Here is a 20,433-nt window from a genome sequence, read left to right as displayed (position 1 = left end):
TATAATGCAAAACCTGCTTCTTCTTATAAGACCATCAATCAATTTTCATTTTAAATCTGCACAGGAACGAAGTAATTTTCTCCCCAAAAAATGCAATTCAGTCACTTAATTGTGTCAATTTTACGCAGAACACGTGCTTCACTTTGCGCTGTTTGCGGTCGTATGTAAACACTACCAGGCTCTCTCGCTCCTCCCCTGTGCCCCTCCCCCAATTCCCTCCACTCCCTCCTCCATAGAGGCTATTAAGTGATAAACTCCGGGACAGAAAATGGCGACGGCGGGGAGCCGGACCTCGTCGTCGGGAATTTCTGAGTTGAATAACGGCATAAACGTTGGAAGTGCTTCTCAGGGCAATTCAGGTTCCCCTGGTCTTCCGAGCAGTCCCGGCGCGGCGAAGAACAGGACCGGGGAAAACTCACAATGGAGACGCAAAGACCTGCGGAAAGTGAGAAGTGTGGATCTGGACAAACCTGAGTCGCTGCTCCTATCGCCAGAGACCGGGACGGCTCCAATATCAGCCCAGCTGCACTTCTTGTCCATTTCCTCGCCTGGTGCAGTGCAGGCGACTCTGCTACAGCAGACTCGCCACATTCAGCAGAGCAATTCTGTAACCGATCGTCCGCTTTCCGATAATACGAGTAATACTAAAAGTTTATCTACAGCCGCTCAGGAATTGTTGAATACTTCTTTAAAAAACAGCAGCGACCATCTCTGCGCTGATTATGGTGCCCCCGGAACTTCTGTGGATGTAATCGCCACACAAAATAGGTAAGATTACCTTACAATAATTTGGGTTTGGCGCTGCTTCTTCGTTTGCCTTTGATTTGTGTACAAAACTTATTTAACGGGGCTACTTCTGATTTAATAACTAAAACTTGCAGTAATGTATCTAGCTAGTTGTGTAGTAACCTCGGGTAACTGTAGTCAAGTGCTTTGATTAAGATAAATTGTCAGCAATTAATTTGATTAAACACTGAACTTGCTTTCGGCTTAAAGTTTTGGGAGTACTACTAGCTTTATCAATTGGTATGGTCTTTTTTTTTTATGCTGTGATTCTTTAAAAAAATCTCAATTAAAAAATCTACCACATTAGATACATACTAGATACATTTTATTATTTTCTTGTAATATTAATGCAATGTCTTTTGTGTTTAGATTGTGAACCTTCATTTAGTAACCTTAGGCTACATCACTTGGGGTAGACTATTGGACCTGGCTAGACCTGGACCTGACGCTTGTCCACTAATACTTTTATTAAGTAGCCTAGTTTAACAGTAATCGAAGCCGCTTATTTAAAATAGAGATACGTGCTCTGACTGAGATGGGTTTTTAAAAGCCATGTTTACATATAGAAGTAGTCAGTCGCATTGACAAATTCTCTCTAGGGCATTTCATGCATATATTCTTAGATTCACCATATTTGATTTAGGAGTCTATATCGGAAATAGACCAGATTGCAGCAATCTGTGATCGCATTTAGTGCGCGCGCAATAATTTCAGTTAAATTCTGGATTCTGTCACGGACAAGAGAGAAGATAGTCATTTCAAAAACTGCTGTAGGCTAAATGATAGAGTGGAGATCGTTTCTGAGTTGTCGATCTTTTTTTTTCCCTTTAAGTCTGAGGATTGCGTTTGAGCAATTGTGGGCTTCATACTTTTCAATGCTCCAGTGTATACGAGTTGCTAAAATATACCCTTTATCTACTGAAACTCCATAGCCTACTACTTAACTACTGCAAACTGAATGGGTGGGCTTGTTGTTTATTTTCTGTTTCTCAAGAACACTGTAACCCATATTTATGTTTTCCTGCCTGAGAGGTGGTCTAATCATGCAGCCTAATATATATTTGAATGGGCCATAGATGCTCAGTTTTTTATATCTGTGCCATTTGAAATGCAGTCTAGATCGGGCTGAATCCTTTTCTTGAAGAGTGAGGAAGTGGTCATACGTTTATTATGGTTGATCCTGGGATGACTTCAAAATGACTTTTTCCCTTTTTGCTTACCTCCTCAGAAATTAAGACTGAAATCATCATTTAATCTCAGTTTAATGTCCACCTAGCAAGTGTGCTATGTGCCTCTGCGGGACTAGACATTGCTTGATTTATCTACCTGAACTTGTTTTTGCAAAGACCACCCTTACGCTTTAGGGTACATGTTGCAGGTGTGAGTTTAAATGTTCAAAAGTCTGTTTATGTGGTATTCTATGTTAATTGACTGAATATAGCTGTGTAGAATAAAGTTACAGATGTGGTCATTAAAAATTATCCTTTGAAGGGACCCATGGGGAAAGTGTGTGTATAGTTATGGTTGTGGGTTCTTTGCATTAGCTGTTAGTTTAGCTTTTGAGGGGAATGCATCTTTGAAAGTCAACACAAACATCAGGAAAAAGTAGGTAGACCTAAACGTAGTTGGTTGCTTTCCGTTTTTTTATTTTATTGGTTTTGGCGGTTACAGTTAATGTGCTTAAAGCGTAAACTGGGACACTGAGATTGGATAACGGCACATAATCACGTCAGAAAAGCATAGAGTCGGTTGCGATGAATGACAGCTTTTTAAAAAAAAGAAAGCTAATAGTGAGTAGATAATTTGCTGCAATATGAGAAGCTGGCTTTGGAGCTGTACAGATAATGAATGCTGAATAGGGAGTCAGCGGAGGGGGAAGTCAACCAGAGGTGTGGGAGCTGTGTTAATGTTTTTTATAATTCAGTGAAGAACATCCAAAAGATTAGCCTCACTGGCCCCACTACATGTCAACTCCAGGAGGTTGCACCATGGCACCACTCAGACTTTGTTTTATTTTCTGTGTTTTGGAAGGCTAGATAATAATGAGATCTAGAACTAGATTTGGGCTGCCTAGTCACTTTTGTTTGGCCAGTAGAGGCATTTGAATTTCGCCCGGTGTCACGATGAAGAATGCATTGCGGCACAACATGATTTTTATAGGTCCATAACTTGGTAAGGAAAAGCCTTAAATCTATGAATTTTTATCTAGAGGAGATTGTGTATTTATAATTAATATGTGGCCTCGGAAAACTTACATTTTTGCTTATGAGATATTTGGCCCTAGAAATGCATTTTTTTTCACTGGGGACCAATTTTGAGGGGTCATATTTTTAGTGTCATTTTATTTGTAAATGAGTCATCTGAGAGCACGTTGTCATTGTGTAAAGGTAAACATGATCCTAATAACATGATATGATAGCTGAGATATGATCCATTGAATATTCAATTTGGCCATTTTTGGCACATTTAGACAAATTCCTACAAAATTAATAATATGCAACTAGCCATGGCTCAAAACCCTCAATGTTCCAAAGTCCTTTCCTTGACAATGGTTTACCAATTGAACTTGATTGCTTGAAAAATCCCAAGTCTTTTGCAATGTGGATTATGCCTTCAAAAACTGTTGGTTGGGCGTACACTTGGCCTTTTCACCCGCCAGAAGGACAATGTCGTTACTGCCTTATTTGGTGGGGAGCCACTGTGTGTCTTATTCTTTTCACTCCCAATAAGGTAAACAATATTGTCTGAAGTTTAGATACTGCAGTCTCGTGAACAGGTTGAACCAGTTTACAAATGTACCAAATATAGGATTTCGTCAAATAATTATATGGCTTTGTGTCAACTGAAAGCATGCACACAGACATGTTACGCCAATTCATCAGGAGTGTTATTTTTAGTTGCAATTGGACATATTCGCAGAACCTGGCTAGCTAAGGGAAACCTAGTTTAGCTACCTGCCAACGGCCTAGTTATCATTAGATAGTTAGCCATCAGTTTTTTGGTGATATTTCTTTTCTTTCTATCAGTACCAAAGGTGTTATTTGTTTAGTCTCATTCACCGTTGTCTGGTTTCCACGGACTTGCTGTCTGTGCACATGTGCTGTTCTAATTTGACCTAATATAACAGATCATGCTGATCATCTAGCGGTTGAGTGACTTTGGAGTAACTTTGGTAACCTTAGCCTATGTCTGGTTTGTAAATAAATGGCAAAATTTGATTGTGGAAAAATGTTTATTGTTCTAGCACAGGTATCTACAATAGCTCTCTGAACCATGTGATTTAGCTAAGAACATAAGTCAAGGACAATGAGAGAGTTTGAGGTGTGGAATTGTACACACAAACTCACCTACTTTCCCCTGTCTAGCCTGGGCTCATTGCCAGTCTGCAGTTGTATATGCGCTTGGTCACTGCTCTTGGCCATGGAAACGCCTCCGAACTTGCCTCAGGTGTCACTGAATTACAGCTGAGGTATGTAAAGTTGTCTGGTCCCTGGTGTTTTTTTTCTTTTTTCTACCTTGTTTGACAAGGTAGGCCTAATTACCTCAGCTGAACCTTCCCAATGGAGTGCCTCCAAAAGTCATGAAGTCAGTTTTGGCTAAGGGGTACTCCATATTGACCCTAGTGCAGCAGAGATGGGGCTGATTAATGCAGAACTAATAATTTCCCTGCTAACTGCCTTGTTTGTTTGCAAATGTACTTCATTTAATAGATGTACAAATCCTGTATGTGTAGCAGCTTCATTTGCTTAATTGTAATTAGATAAGTCGATATTGAAAAGCCGTGAACAAATAAAAGCCTGGCGGAAGTTACAAACTCTTGGGGGATGGGATTTTGTTTCAAAGTTAATAGCTGCTCAGTAAACTTTACCCTGAGGTTTTTGCATAATATCTATGATCGTATAATTAAAAGTACAACTTTATTACCATTTTGCCTGGGGCTGTGCGAATATATGCAAAGGATTCTGAAAAAAGATTGCTCTCAAGTCAACAGTAGAATAAAAGATGTTTGAAATTTGATATGTGTCCTCCAGCAAGTTTAGTGTTTTCATCCATCATGTACACACAGGTCTAACTTGTGTAGGCTGTGATCTCCTGATGAATGTAGCGTCCCTAGCCTGGTTTACTATCTGAAATGGTGAATAATTTCATGATTTGCTGCTAGCCTGCAAAACTAAAGTTGAAATGCAAACATTGTAGTATTTTTAAGCAGTTAATGTTCTTTTTGTCGGTGTGATATCTTCATAGGCATTGTGTTTCATGGCAGATGTGAACATCAAAAATGTTTTATTATCGTAATGAACACATTACATTTGTAAAGAGTTCCATGGTCCGTAAAAAATTATCTGACAACACCTCTGTATTGTTGTGGGTTATCAGTCTTGAGATTATGATAATGCTATACGAATGTCCCACCAAAGTATTCTACTTTAAGTTACAGCTCCCTTGATATCTCATTGCGTTTCAATGCTTCTGACTAGTTTCACTGGGGTATTATGGGATGTCTAGGAGTGTTGACATTTTGTTCACCCAGCGGCATAGTTTTATGATTATGCGGGGTTATTGAATCACGCTAGCAAATGCCTCTCATGTCGGCAACCTGAGTCATTTGCTAAACTGTCTGCCACAGGTGTGAAGCAGTGTTGACCATGTAGCTTTTTTTGTAGAACTAGCCTACTCGGTAATGTTGCATACCATTGAAGAAATAAAGAAAGCAGATGTTCCTATTGTACAGGTGCTGTACACAGAAAACCTCAGGTGAAGGTAATTCCTTCTGTTGTCAGCCCAAAGAAAGATCAAAGGGAGTGGAGCAAACTCAGAAGGTTTTGTCCGTTAGCTGCTCCAGGCTTTCAGGAGTGGGATTATTAGAGATGCTGGCATTTTGTTTCCTTTTTTGGGACCTTTCTTCCCTGCAGGATGATGTTTAGACCTTGAAGTTGGGGGACATCTGTTACCTTACTGTTTGTACTCTGATTCATTTACGGCGACTGGATCAGGCATAAAAGCCTAGTGTTTTCTAATTCTGTTTTCGTTTCTCTGGATGAGAGTTAATTTGAAAATCAGGTTCATCTTGATTGAAAAATCCTGAGTTCAGTTAGTGAGAGTACTGAAGTAACCTACACCAAAGAAATACATCCTATATTCCATTAAATCGAACTATATCTGAGGCCAGGTTTTCTCGTGAGTGGCTTTTATTTTTTTCAATCATTTTTGCCTCCATGTTTCATTAGCCTTTGAGTTAAAGGGCTTGTGCAGTTATTGTAAGTGTCAAGTACAAGCAGTGGAGGAAGAAATGCCTATTAAACCATTATCCAGAATGTTTCCTTTTATGCAGCTCTCAGACCTGCGCTTCAGGCATTAACAAAATGTTTTTTTAAGTACACATTAATATGTTGGTTACCTGAATTTAAACTGTTCAGTTTGCCATCCCTGTACAGGTGCAAAATGAACATACGAGTCATCGTGTTTCAATTTATCATGTAGTAAAATGTATAAGGTAATTATATGGGCGACATGGCTCAGGCAGTAAGAGCAGTCGTCTGGCAGTCGGGAGGGTTGCCGGTTCGATCCCCCGCCCGGGCTGTGTCGAAGTGTCCCTGAGCCTAACCCCCACCTAACCCCTAAATGCTCCTGACGAGCTGGTCGGTGCCTTGCATGGCAGCCAATCGCCGTTGGTGTGTGAGTGTGTGTATGAATGGGTGAATGAGAAGCATCAATTGTACAGCGCTTTGGATAAAGGCGCTATATAAATGCCAACCATTTACCATGTGAATGAGGTACACAACCCCCTTACAGCAATCATTAATTGAGCATTTTTGTTCCAGCTGAGTGCTTGCACCAATTATGATGATTCTTATATTGCCTTTCAGTGTCTCCTATGTGTTGCATACAAGCAGAAGGTGGTGTGTGAATGTTCTCAATTCCCACATGTGCTGGGTGCAGTGAAAGTTGCTCTTAAAAGTGATGTTTACAGGATGTGTGCTGTACAGAAGTCTGCCTAATCCTTATGCTTATGCCTAAGTGTAGCATGGAACTATGAAATAAACATAGATAATTAGCCCTCCAGGTAGTTTCATCCCGATTGAAAGCTCTTAAATGGGCTGTAGGTTTTTCAAAAACGGTTTGTCTATTGTATTGTGCACTTCCGCAAGTGGTAATTTTAGGTAGTTTCACCTCCCATTTCATTGCACAGCCTCCTTAAGAAGCTTGTGTTGATACACAGCAGAAGACAAATCCTTAAATTTGACTGAATTCCCGTACCTGCGTCTGAACCCAGCGTGGATAATGACTGGTTAGCGATGGAGGGGAGGAAGCCGGAGGTAATTCCGTGGCGTTCCCTCTGTTGTGTGGACAGAAGTCTCCTTTTGAAACCGAAGAATCGTGGGACGTCTCCAGTGGGTGTTCCCAGCCCACAGGGCAGCACTTAATTTGTGTTTGCTTTTTCAGCGAATACGCATAGCAGGAGCTCTGGTTTTGAAGTACTCCATCGGTCCTGATGTGTGATAAGATACCTCCACTAGAAAACGCTTTGTACTCAGAACTAGCCAAGAGGGAACAGGCCATTGCTTGGCAGCTTTATACACCGTTTCATGGCTAGAAACGAGTGTTTCATGCCGTGGAATGAGCTTTATAGTACCATTCACTGTGGTTGAGATGGACGGCTCATAATAGTGAATATTACAAATAATTGACAGATTTTATAGGCTCTGATCACTTGGCCAAACAACCATTCTGCAAACTTCCTTAAGTAGGGCAGAACTTTTCCCTGAAGTCAACAGGTGTTTGGTTTGATCTGTAGAGCTGTGATTGACATTCTGTATTTAAGTGGCTAAGGTTACATTCCTGCACCCCTAACAGTGTCAGCTTATCATCTAAATGGGACAGTTTCATGGGTCTCATGCTATGGTTCAAGGGGAGATGCAGGTGCACATTTAAGAAAAGGGCTCAAAGATGCTACAGTTTAGCCTTTTTGTTCCTCAGGTACTTTGAGAGGTGCAGTTTGTTCTCTCTTTATAGTGTGCAAATGGACAAAATGGCCTGTTCTCATCTACAAATATTCAACTGCTGTAGTATGTGGAACATGTTTGTTGTGTCAACTTAAAAATACAGACCCGCTTGCCTAGAAACAGATTGCCCTGTATAGTTAGATGCCATATTTTTATCGAAAAGTCTATTTTCGTTTGCTAGACCTGTCTGGTGCTGAGAGGCAAGTAACTCTTCAGCCGGTATTGCTTTAAGATTCAGACAGTCTTCTCTTACAGGGCACCCTGGCCTCTGTGTCAGCACTGAGCAGTCGATTGTAGTGTTTCTCTGAGAGAATAATTCCCTCGCAAGCCAGTTATGGACTTGCAGCTGCAGGGCTGCCCTACATTGAACTGTGCTGCTTCAGCTGTGTGGGCCAACCCCCACTGCTGTCCTTTTATTATGGCTAACTTTGGCACAGTTATCAGATGAGTTTATTTATGCTGAACAGTTCCCTCCCTGTAACTGTAACCACCCACTAATTGCAAAATGCAAACTACTAGCCCAATTCTATTTTGTGTTTGCATCTTTAAAAAAAAAACCCAAAAAAATGTAATCATCTTCTGTACAGCAGGTTAAGAATAAACACAATACATTTGATTTAGGTTAACACAAAATGAATTTAATGAGTATCAATTGTATTTAAAATATTGGATTCCATGTTAATCTAGAATCAGTCGTCGTGTTCTTTGTGCTTCACCTGCTGTGCAGAGAAAGACAGGATTGATGTGAAAAGCTGGTTACCCTTAATGGACAGCTCCCTTATTTATTGAGCTTCTTTGAAAGGTTATTTTCTAGTAGACTAATGGGGCTATAATTTAAAATGCTCCCTTTTTTATGTTTATGTTGTGCTATTACCAGTGTATGCTCTTCAGAAAGTCGCTGTCAGAATGTGGTTCATTGGCTAGATTTACTGTCCTTGTCAAACAACTGACTTGACTTGTGGAGAGGATTGTGCTGTTAGTGGAAACAAGCCAGGCATATAGGCTGCATATGAGCAGGTGTGCATTGAAGACTGCAAAAGTTTGTGGTGAACTATATTTGCAGCATACGGTTACTGTTACGATTTTAAATGAACATTCCATTTAATTTACCACCAACCAGTTGTCTTAATACAAATGGATGCGACTTAGGTCTATCAATGCCAGCTAGCTGACTTGTTGCTTACCTGTGATTTGTTTTTGAAGGTAAGAACGAATATTACATTGCTTAAAGTGTATTGTAACAGCCAAATAATTGTCTGCTTTTGTTCTCGCTGCACTTTCCCCATCAGCAGCCATTTTTGTTTGATACAAGCTACCTTTTCAAACGATTGAAAATCTTAGCTAACATTTCTGGTGAACGGAAAAAAGTTTGAATATGTTGGTGAATGTTAGCTAACGTTAGCTAACCTTTGCCGCCTTGAACGCATGTCTGATGATACAGGTTGATTGTACAATCCTTGATCCATTTAAAAAATAAGAGGCTACTGAAGGTCACTTTTTGAGCTCTGAATATAACCGGCATGTAACAATTCGAACTGATTAGCTACAACATAGCTACAAGCAAACTTCATACATGCATTGTACCAGTAGGTTACATGAAATGCATAAAAGTCATGTAGTCATGTAGTAGTTCTGTCTATAAATGTGTATATATGTTCTGTGACTAAAACTCCATATTCAAGTTTTGAACTGCCTTCTGTTCAAATAAGTACATGATATATCAGGGTTATTAAACTGGGGCCATTTGTACTCTTGCCCCTCAGATCATTAACTAGCAAAAAAAGATTATTCATATTAAGGATGGGCATTTTCAGTATTTTCATATTTCGGTTAACTGGCGTAAATCTATTTTTAGTACCCCAGTAATAGGCTGTACAAGCATGCTCCAATAGGCTGGACCACAGCCAAAATACTAAAATTCAGTAGAAGCGCATTAGATATGTTACTGCACAAAAGGGTCATTTCAGGAAAAAATTGGGCATGGCAAAAAATTACATAATGAATTTTTGGCTGCACAAAAGACAGCAGAACCTGTAAGTCAGTAGCTGAGTAACGGCACAGAGCGACAGCTAGGTTCCCGGTAGACAGAGTTGCCCGCTAACAGGCCCACTAACAAGACTTTGCGCTTGTTTTTTGTAAAGTGAAAAAAGCGTGCCTCTCATCTATGCTGTGAGCTTGCAGCACAGCTGTTTTAATTTCCCATCCAACGTTACACTCGCATATCCTATGCTGCCATTGTAAGGGAGGTCAGCTGTTGGAGGAAAAAGCTATCTTTCCTAACAGCAAGAAGGTAGAATTTTCCCAACTTTAGCCTATTTTCACTGTATCATGTTCCTTCTGCTGTACTGATTTTGCATGCTTACCAATTCCATGGGATCAAGAAAAACTAAAGGCTAAGAAAATTAAGAGGCAACTGTCCTCGGCAACGTTTAGCATTTAGAGGATCACAATCGTTTTCCTACCCACAACTCCTATACCTCAATAATAAAAATAAAGAAATGAATAGCTGTGTTCCCTTATGCTGGGTGTGTGTGGTTGGGGAAGGTTGGGGGGGGGGGGGTGAGTCACCCTGTCATTGTGGAATGTGACATTCAGAGTCCTGTAGATGAACCGTCCGATCCCCAATCTCCACGCCTAACCCCCCAGGGTTGTAGTGGAGGTGATGCATGAGTTGTGGCGGTAGGCCCTCGTGCTGCTCCTCACCAGGGTCACGACCGGCTGCTTTCACGGGTTTACAGGGCTCTCATATTCCTTCGGCCCAGCCATAAAAGTGCTGGGTTTAACCACCCTACCCCTCCACCCCCTGTTTACCCAGGCAGGCATTTTAGTCTTGTCATGGGAATAAAGCCTCCAGCCAGATATAAAGCCTCCAGATCGGACACTTCTTGGGTATGTTAATTTTTCTTGGTATTTTTGGAAGGGCCTTTGCTTTTGCAAAAACATCCCTGGCACAGCTGCTTGCCTTAACCAAATTCTAGCTGCCTTGCAGTGAAGTCCAGGTAAACTCTTGGCCATAGCTGTGTGCCACAGTTAGTCAACTGTCCATCTATTACTTTGAGTCAATACTTTCTCAGGCGCTAAATGCCAACTCTGAATTAATCCAGGATATGTCCAATTCTGTGATAGGATTAATATGGGAAATGCAATCAAGTCTCCCAGTATAAAGATAGCTACCCAGACACAGTAAATTAGTCGTTTATTTTCTGAGTCGGCTATTTCACTTTATTAAGTTTATTGTATAACAGCAGCACAAAGTTTGTTAGTATAATAACAAATCTATTCAGTGCTAAATTTATATTGGTTTCCCTGACTTTCTAATACTATATTTTACTGAACAATGGCAGTGTTTGATTTTGTCCTGTGTTCTTCAGTAGATTAGATCTAAATTCAAAATGGGCTGTTTTTTTTTAATAGCACAAAGTTCCTAAGATGATTTAAAAGTCTCTCTTTGTGGGGCGGGGGGGTCGTAATCCTTTGAAAGTATTATGAAGAAGGTAAGAGGCTAATGTTTATAATGAGCAGTTGCTTAGGGCTGCCTGAGTTTTAAGTATTTTGAAATGCCCTGTTGCTAGGCAGGCGAAAGAAAGAATGCTCTCAAATTGAATTCTTCACACTGAGGTCAAAAGCCATTCGCTTTGTCTGTCGCCGTTCTCCACCTAGTTTTGGAATTAAAAAAGAAGGGAAATGCTCTTTGTGATAATTGGTTTATAACCACGGGCAAGGATTTTGAACTAAATTGGCCAGACTGTTTTTATTACCAAGCTCATAATAGGCTACGGCCTTATGACTTGTGAATCTTAAATGGGGTTTGATCATTTGTGTATTTTCACATTTGAACACATAAGTTCATTTAATGCGATGCTTTGCTGGGTTAATTACTTGTTTCCCTCTTTCTTCCACCACCAGTGTGAGTGAGCTATGTCCTTCATTTAGTGTAATTTTAATTTTGTTTTTAGAATATTTTAATTCTTGATGGCTTACTAGTTTTTTTCCTTAGTTCCTTGCTTTTCTTGTGCTTATTTTTTTGTGTTTCTCCAGAGCCCGTTGACACCATTGACTCGGGTAAAATTAATGGTAAAGGGAGTTGTGGAGCCATCTCTTAGCTGAATTGAGTTCACCGACTGGCAATTTCATTTGATTGACAGTGTTTTCAGCCAATAATTCAGTGTTCCATTCTCTTTGCTTCTGTGAAGACCCTTGCCCTGGGGCGGGGATAGCTGAAACTGGGAGCTGAATTTAGGAGGGCTGATCAGATTCTTCCACTTGGTCCAGATCAAAGTAATGCATTCACTGTCAAACCGAAACACTTCTGACATTCTCATCTGAATATTAACTTTTGAGTAAAAGATGTGTTTCTTTGCGGATTAAATGATTGTAGAAGAGGACCTGGGAGGAGCCAGGGGGCTCTTATAGTGTCAGATTGCATAATCTCTTTGTGTGACATTGGTTCTTTGTTATGTTCTTTACGAAATTAAACAATTTTCAGAGATTACACATTTTTGCATATTTTAAAGGCCAGCTCCAGGCTGATCTCCCCCCTGCCCTTCTGTGGGAGAGCCGGGCTCCCTGTGGGTGCTTGGGTTGTGGGGGGGGGGGGGGGGGGGGGTCCAGTGTTTTGTCTAACCAGTCTGCCTGGGCCTCCCCACGGTCACCAGAACTGGCTGCTTAAAGCCCCCAGTGAGCTGATTGCTCATGGCTGGACATCGGCAACAAAGGCCCGGATATTTCCATACCCATTAGCCCTGTCGGCAGGCGTGGGGGTCCCCACCCCCCCACTTTGTGTTTAGTTAGCAGCAGGACGGGGCAAGCTGGAGATTACGTGTGAAAAGTAAACAGAGTGGTCCGTGCTTGATCAGGCCCAGATTACCAGTGAAAACAACGTGTCTTGCGTGGGACTTGGTGAATCGGTGGGGGTATATGTGTTCAGCATGTAAAGTACACGCAGACAGACTGCGCTCTTCGGTAAACGGTGCATGTGGGACTGAGCAGCCCAGGCCCACAAACACCTGCAATATGCAGGCCTCACACTCCCCCCACCCCCAAGCTCAGAAGCGCACGCATACACACACACACACGCACACACACACACAGCCAACATACTCATATTCACATGTGCACATACACACGTACGCACACACAGCCAACATACTCATGTTCACATGTGCACACACATACACACACACATATACACACGCACACACACACACAGCCAACACACTCACGTTCACATGTACACACACAAGACGACACAATCATATTATATGCACAACAGCACAAAATAGCGACATATTAACTCTCTCTCAAATACACACACACACACGCACACACACAGACACACAAACGGTATAAGTGAAGCACATATCTTCAGCAGCAACTCAAAATGTTATTTCATGTAAGTACATGGAGTCTTTGCAGTATCACAGTAGCGTGAATGCTGTGTTTTGATCACCAAGGGGTTAACAGCAGTGAGAATCCTGTGCTGGGCAGGCGGGGGGAACGGAGATAACCCATTCCACACTCTTGCGATAACGAGGAGCGCCTCAAGGACACTTGAATCGCTGCCAGTCTGCTGGTGATCCTTGCTTCGGCTCAGCGTAGGAAGGTTTCTCTTTTCCACTCCCCTCTCGGCCGGCTATCTTCAGTCCAAAATAGTTTTCTAACATTGCGTTTTTTTTTCCTTGGAAATTTCCTTGAAATTATCTTGGGATCTTGGGTCACAAAACAAACAAACTGGTTCAGACCAGGGAGGTAAATCACACAGCAGGAGTACTGAGTTAGCTAGATACGTTCACTGAGTAAAACCCGGCACAGCTCTCCAGTCCATGTTCCAGTTCTGGAAGGGTTCTGGGTTTGGCTTGGTGAACTTATCCAGTAAGACTTAGTGATACTGCTTTGTGATTTACCCCTGATACCACCCCATCTGCAGGGTGGGATGAGCACGAGGGCAGGGCGGGGCAGGGCGGGGTAGCATGTGGGTGCTGCTGGCCGCAGTGAAGTGGCTTCGTTCGCTCAGAAAAGGACCGTAAGGAATTTGAGAGCCCTTTAAAAAGGCATCTTGGGTGGTTCTTAAACCCAGTGACAGTGCTTGTGAGGATCGTACAAACATTTTAAAACCAGCTCTTCAGAAGCCTTTTACTGTGTGCGTGCTCGGTACATCACAGCAAGAATCTTCCACAGGCCTCGTTTTCAGAAGTCCCAGTTCATGTCATGCCCCTGGTACACTGTTCGTAATAACCGTGTGCCTGCGGGTTCTCCCTAGAAATGCTGTGCTTTGCTTTCCAGCTCACGCCGGGAAGAATCCATTGACGCAGTTTAATGTCGCAACAGAAGAGCAACAAAGGAAGCTGTGGGCTGTCCCACAGACGCCCTTGGGTCCCACTGCCCTCATTAGCTACAGTAGAGTCTGTTTTCGGAAGGGCTTGGAAATGTTTACTTAGCCACGCCTTTCTTCCACGGTCAGATGATCCAGGCAGCTGGCCTGGACTCCAGATTCCCAGGGGTCACTGTTCGGCAGTTGTTTTCCTTGCGTCCTTGTCTCGCCCCCACGCTTTGAGGTTAGGGTTTCCTTTTAATGGACTCTTGCTCCCGTGTTTCTTTGATGGGAATGGTGGTGATGGTCTTCCGGCTCTCCGTGTCCTTGCTTCCGGTTTTCCCCCTGGTTGAGCATTGTGGTACTTTTAAGACGGACAGTTGTCCACGGAGGGGGAAACTCAATCTGGCAGCCGTGACAATAAGAAGATAAAAACTTTGAATTGGCTGCGGAGTCTGTACCACTGTGTGTTTGGGTTTGTTTGTGTATGTTTGCGTGAACTTTTTGGGTTTTGGGTATAAAGTTTTTAAACTTTATAAACTCCTTATCTCCAACCTCCATTGACCAGCCTGCCGGTATCAGCTCTTACCTGTCAGGTGTCGGACACATAATAATGTGTTGGGTCTATCTGAAATAGCTTGAGTGAATTCATGTCCAGCTTGGTTACGTGTGAGGGGTCCAGTGGATTAGCCTGCTGTTTGGCTGGTTGTTTTAATGATTCCCATCTCTGACAGTTGTTTTATTGCAGTATAAACTCCCATGTGGGAAGAAAAACACTGTGGGACTAAGCCACTTTGCTAAAAGCTTTGACCTCAAACTTTTGTGGAAAACTGTAACTTGGTGGTTTTCTTCAAAGGCATTAAAAGGCTTTAATCTTCATGGACACCTTGTATTTATTTCTCCTACTGCCATTTCTACCTTAAATTTGTTTACCGTCCTGAAAAGTGCAGGGTTTTTCTTAACGGTCAACTGTCAACTGAAAGCAGTCCTTGTTTTTGTGAGGCATTTCTTTTAAACCCTTGTGTAGCTGAACGAGGAAACTGTGCATTTCCTCCTTGTTAAACGTGTGCTGACTGTGGCCATTCTGCTATGATGTATGTCTAGCCTGCAGAGATGATCAGATGTTTCAAGGGGAAGGATTTTCAGGTGGGCCCAATGCAAGAAAACAAGTAGGCTTTGAGGGGGAGAAGGACACCGCCTGCAAAGGAAGATGAAACTGTGCAGTCCGTATTTGCACAGAGACGCATTTTTGTTGTTGTTTTGCCTCTGTACTCCAGCACATTGCATTTGAAATAAAATAATGACTGAAGTTAAGGTGCAGACTTTTAGTATTAACACGAAAGCGTAGAGAGAGAAAAGGAACAGCTCATGATCCAAAGCGCCCTACCTCATCGATCAAACATGGTGCAGGTAGTGTTACGGCTTGGGCATGTATGGCTGCCACAGGAACTGGTTCACTTGTGTTCATGGAGGATTAATGTGGAAATGTACAGAAACGTCTTGTCTGCTCAGATCCAAGCAAATGCATCAAAACTGATTGAACAACGCTTCATCATGCAGCAGACCAAAAGCAGTGGAATGTTCTTGAGTGGCCAACTCACTCACCTGACCTGACTCACCTGGGGACTGTGGATAAAAAGGGTTCAAATTCCTACACGGTTCTCCCAATATGGATGTAAAAACCCTCAAAGCTGAAAGTCTGCACTTTAACCACATAGTGATTGTTTTATTTATAGGAGAGTGCGGGGGAAAAAATATTTATATGGTATATGGTATAGCTACCATTTCACCTATGATTCTCCTGCATTTTGTTCATGTGTTTTGTTCTATGTTTCTCTTCAAAAAGAGACTGCATATATTGCAGTATTACACATGAGAGCTGTTTTGTCGGGCAGATCACCATGCTGACAAAAGCACAAATTAGCAAGCTGATGTTCTGTTGCACTTGTGCACTCCATTGGTCGCCATCTTGGTCTTGGGAGAATGGTGCTCCTGCAGCTCTCTGACGCTCGTAGGAGGGAGTGCAGAAGGTAAAATCCCGGCAGCCGAGGCCCTGGGAGGTGTGCAGGTGACTGCCGCTGCGGAACTGGCCCCTATTCCCTACCTGCAGCGCCCTGTCAAATGTGCTGTAGGAGTCCAGGGGCGGACATGAGCCCCTTCCACACTACCCATGCCCTCTCGGTGAGCTAGAGTCAGGGGTGGACATAAACCCCTTCCACACTACCCCCCTCCCCGGTGAGCTAGAGTCAGGGGTGGACATAACCCCCTTCCACACTACCCATGCCCTCTCGGTGAGCTAGAGTCAGGGGTGGACATAAACCCCTTCCACACTACCCCCCTCCCCGGTGAGCTAGAGTCAGGGGTGGACATAACCCCCTTCCACACTACCCCCCTCCCTGGTGCACTAGAGTCAGGGGTGGACATAAGCCCCTTCCACACTACCCCCCTCCCTGGTGCACTAGAGTCAGGGGTGGACATAAGCCCCTTCCACATTACCCCCCTCCCTGGTGCACTAGAGTCAGGGGTGGACATAACCCCCTTCCACACTACCCCCCTCCTTGGTGCACTAGAGTCAGGGGTGGACATAACCCCCTTCCACACTACCCCCCTCCCTGGTGCACTAGAGTCAGGGGTGGACATAACCCCCTTCCACACTACCCCCCTCCCTGGTGCACTAGAGTCAGGGGTGGACATAACCCCCTTCCACACTACCCCCCTCCCTGGTGAGCTAGAGTCAGGGGTGGACATAAGCCCCTTTCACACTACCCCCCTCCCTGGTGCACTCGAGTCAGGGGTAGACATAAGCCCCTTCCACATTACCCCCCTCCCTGGTGCACTAGAGTCAGGGGTGGACATAACCCCCTTCCACACTACCCCCCTCCTTGGTGCACTAGAGTCAGGGGTGGACATAACCCCCTTCCACACTACCCCCCTCCCTGGTGCACTAGAGTCAGGGGTGGACATAACCCCCTTCCACACTACCCCCCTCCCTGGTGCGCTAGAGTCAGGGGTGGACATAACCCCCTTCCACACTACCCCCCTCCCTGGTGCACTAGAGTCAGGGGTGGACATAACCCCCTTCCACACTACCCCCCTCCCTGGTGCACTAGAGTCAGGGGTGGACATAACCCCCTTCCACACTACCCCGCTCCCTGGTGAGCTAGAGTCAGGGGTGGACATAACCCCCTTCCACAGTACCCCCGGTCAGCCAGAGTCAGGGGTGGATGGACACTCCCCCCCCCCCCCCCTCCCCCCCCCCAGACCCTCCCCCGCACTCCCTCCCACCCAGGTGACCTCCTCATGTGTAGGCCACACCTCTCTGTCAGGGGGGCTCCATGGATTCCGAAGGGGTTGTTTTTTTTTTTTTGTTTTGTCTTTGCTGGTGGGCCATGAGAGAGGTGCTGGGTCCTTTGTGCTCGTTCCCCTGGGCCTGTGTGGGCGATTGTTTTCCCCCTGTCAGCTCACATCGCCACCGAGGAGCCTGATGCACACACGCAGGGCAGCAGCAGATGACATCACCTGCTCAGGCCCGCCCCCTCCGGCCACGGCATTCTCCCGAGGGGGGGTTAGGGTTATCATGGCAACGGCCCCGCACGGCGCTGGCGGAAGGGCCGGCACACGTGGAGCGCCGGGTTCACGTGGTCTCCGGGTCGCTGTTTGCGTCGTGTTCTCTGACCGCAGGCTCCACGCCTGGCAGCCGGTTAACGTCTCAGCTGCCGTGAAACGTGGCATAACCGTAATAAACCCACTGTTTCCCCAGCCATCTTCTGCTGTGACGAATGGCCTATTATGAGCCGTGTAAATCGATTCCGCCGGTCGCTTATTACAATTTTCAAGGTGTCCTGCAGCTGAGCATTTTTGGTGGGCGGGTTGGGAACAGAGTAGTTATGGGAAATTGCTGAGAAACCCAGGTGAAAATTGTTTTTCCAAAGATTTTGATTTGCAGTGTCTCTCATGATGCTGGTGTTTCTGTAGAGAGATGTATTCACAATGGTGGTGTGCAGTCAAATCCTGTTCTTTTGCGATTGCCTGTTTTTACACAAGCTTGTGCAGGGTCCTGGGGCTGCTACAATTATTCTTTTTGGCTCCCTCCAGCTGATAATTTGTTTTTATGTGCATGTAGTATCATTTACAAACAAGTTGCACTCAATATACAGAATAAGAGTAAATTAAAAGGTGATTTTATGGGTGGAAGCAAATTACTATTCTGCCCTTTTATGGATGTTTTGAAATGTAACACTTTTCTGTGAACATTGTCAATGTCCATTATCCTAAGCTGTTGGGTCTCCTGAGACAGGAAGTGGTAATGTCATCCATCCGCGAGGGTTCCACAGTTTCAGTAAACCAGTAGACTCTGAGCTTGGAAAACCCCAGGCTTCTTAACGGCATTGTTGGACCAGTCCTTTCACCATCAAAGCCCTCACCTGAAATGAGGCCAGGTGACGTGGGGAGATGTGAAGCGTGCTCTATCAGGTTCTTTCGGTAGCAGGATGTGCCCTCTCTTCAGGTGCCTCAAGGTTTCCTGACCCCGTTCTGAGTCATTGGACACTTGCTCAGATGAGGTTGCCCTTATTCTTGAGTTACCCGCTAGCTTGTTTTCAACCAAGCGTGTTTTCAGTTTGTTGCTCAAAATGTCACACAAGCTTCTGAGAAACCCTTCAAAGACTGTACCCACAGAGTCATGTTGAACGTTGCATGATCAGCTCAAAGGAACCTAGTCACGCTGCTGTTGAGAAATGCCTCTCTGGGCGGGGGCTGGCTCTTCAGTCAGCGCTGGCCTCGTGTCCTGAAAGAACATGACGGCCTTGTGGTCTGTGGCCCTGTGCTCTCGGTCAGCTCCTCGCTGTGTGACGACACCCGAAGGCAGCGGTGCGGTCTTTACCTGCCTCTTCCCCAGGCTTTAGGGCTGCCTCCTTTCGGCGGGGATGAGCTCCCCTCCCCCCTCCTTACCCCCCCAACAGGCCATGCTCCAGTTCCACCGTGCTGGCTACTGGACCATTAACGGACTGTCTGCTCGTCAGCACCCTCCACACAATCGCCCTGACGTACTGGGAGGGAGCGCAGAAAGAGAGAGAGAGAGAGAGAGAGAGAGAGAAGGGGGGGGGGTCCAACGGACACCTCATCAGAGCTTGCATCAACTGTTTGTGCCCCAATCCCGCCATTTGAATTCTTTAAGGTGTGGGGCCATCTGCAGTTCATATTATTTTCACTGTAATAACTAACAAATCTGTCTCAAGAAATGTTTAAGTTCTGTAGTGAGAGAATTTCAATATCAATCTCAATTTTCTTTTAGATTTTGACATTTTAGTTTATATTAAGTCACTTTGCTTGTTTTAAATTAAGTTGTTTGACAAATGAACTTGTCTCACCCTACTTGCTGATATTATTTACGTAACAAAAAAGTCATATACATTTGATTTTAAGTCTAAATATAAGACAAAAATACTTGAGACTGATTTTGTGGTTTTCGCAGCTTTCCTGCATTGTGCCAAAGCAAATTGTGATACAGTGCTTTGCTTTTGAAGTGAAAATTCAAGGACTTGAGCAAGGCTGTTGTTCCTGCCCCCCCTGCCCCCCTGGTCAATGTGCGTCCACACGCGAGTAGGATGCCATTGTCCTGGGACCCCTTGCTTGACAGAGTGGGGCAAGCGCTCTTTGGGGGGAGTCTTCCCCTGCTGAGAGAGGATAGTGCCGGGATGGTGGGGTCATGATCTCTCGTGGGGGCCAAGCGCTACGATTGGCTCTGGGTGGGAGGAATTCCTCTGCATTCCAACCGCATTCCACAGCTGAGCACTGCGCCCTGGGTGGATACGGAGCCATACACAGACACACACACACACACACACACTCACACACATATACACAGACACACACACACACTCACACACACACTCGCACACTCGCACACATATACACAGACACACACACTCACACACGCGCACACACACACACACACACACACACATATACTCACACACACACACACACACACATACTCACGCACGCACGCACACACATACTCACACGCACGCACGCGCATACATACACACACACACACACACACACGCATACGCATGCACACATACACGCACGCACGCACACATACATACATGCACGCACGCACACATACACACATACATACACGCACGCACACACTGACACCCACGCATGCACACACACAGACACACACATACACACACATATATATATGCACATACACACATATACACACACACGTGCATGCATACACACACGCATATACGCACACACACACACACACACACACACATATATACACACACACACACGCGCATACATACGCAGACGCACACA

General features: G+C 44.4%; 1 protein-coding gene across 2 annotated transcripts in view; it reads left to right on the top strand.

The window, feature by feature from the left end:
• Positions 1-252: 252 nt before the first annotated feature.
• Positions 253-20,433, top strand: part of map3k1 (mitogen-activated protein kinase kinase kinase 1, E3 ubiquitin protein ligase) — a 46,548-nt gene continuing 26,367 nt past the window's right edge. For both annotated transcript variants that reach the window (XM_061263444.1, XM_061263443.1), the window contains exon 1: positions 253-768. In XM_061263444.1, the coding sequence (XP_061119428.1) occupies positions 269-768 (500 nt within the window). In that variant the 5' untranslated portion in view covers positions 253-268. The remainder of the gene's footprint in view (positions 769-20,433) is intronic.

The sequence above is a fragment of the Conger conger genome, chromosome 12 (assembly GCF_963514075.1).
Source record: "Conger conger chromosome 12, fConCon1.1, whole genome shotgun sequence".
NCBI lineage: Eukaryota > Metazoa > Chordata > Actinopteri > Anguilliformes > Congridae > Conger > Conger conger.
This window is presented reverse-complemented; position numbering and strand designations above follow the sequence as displayed.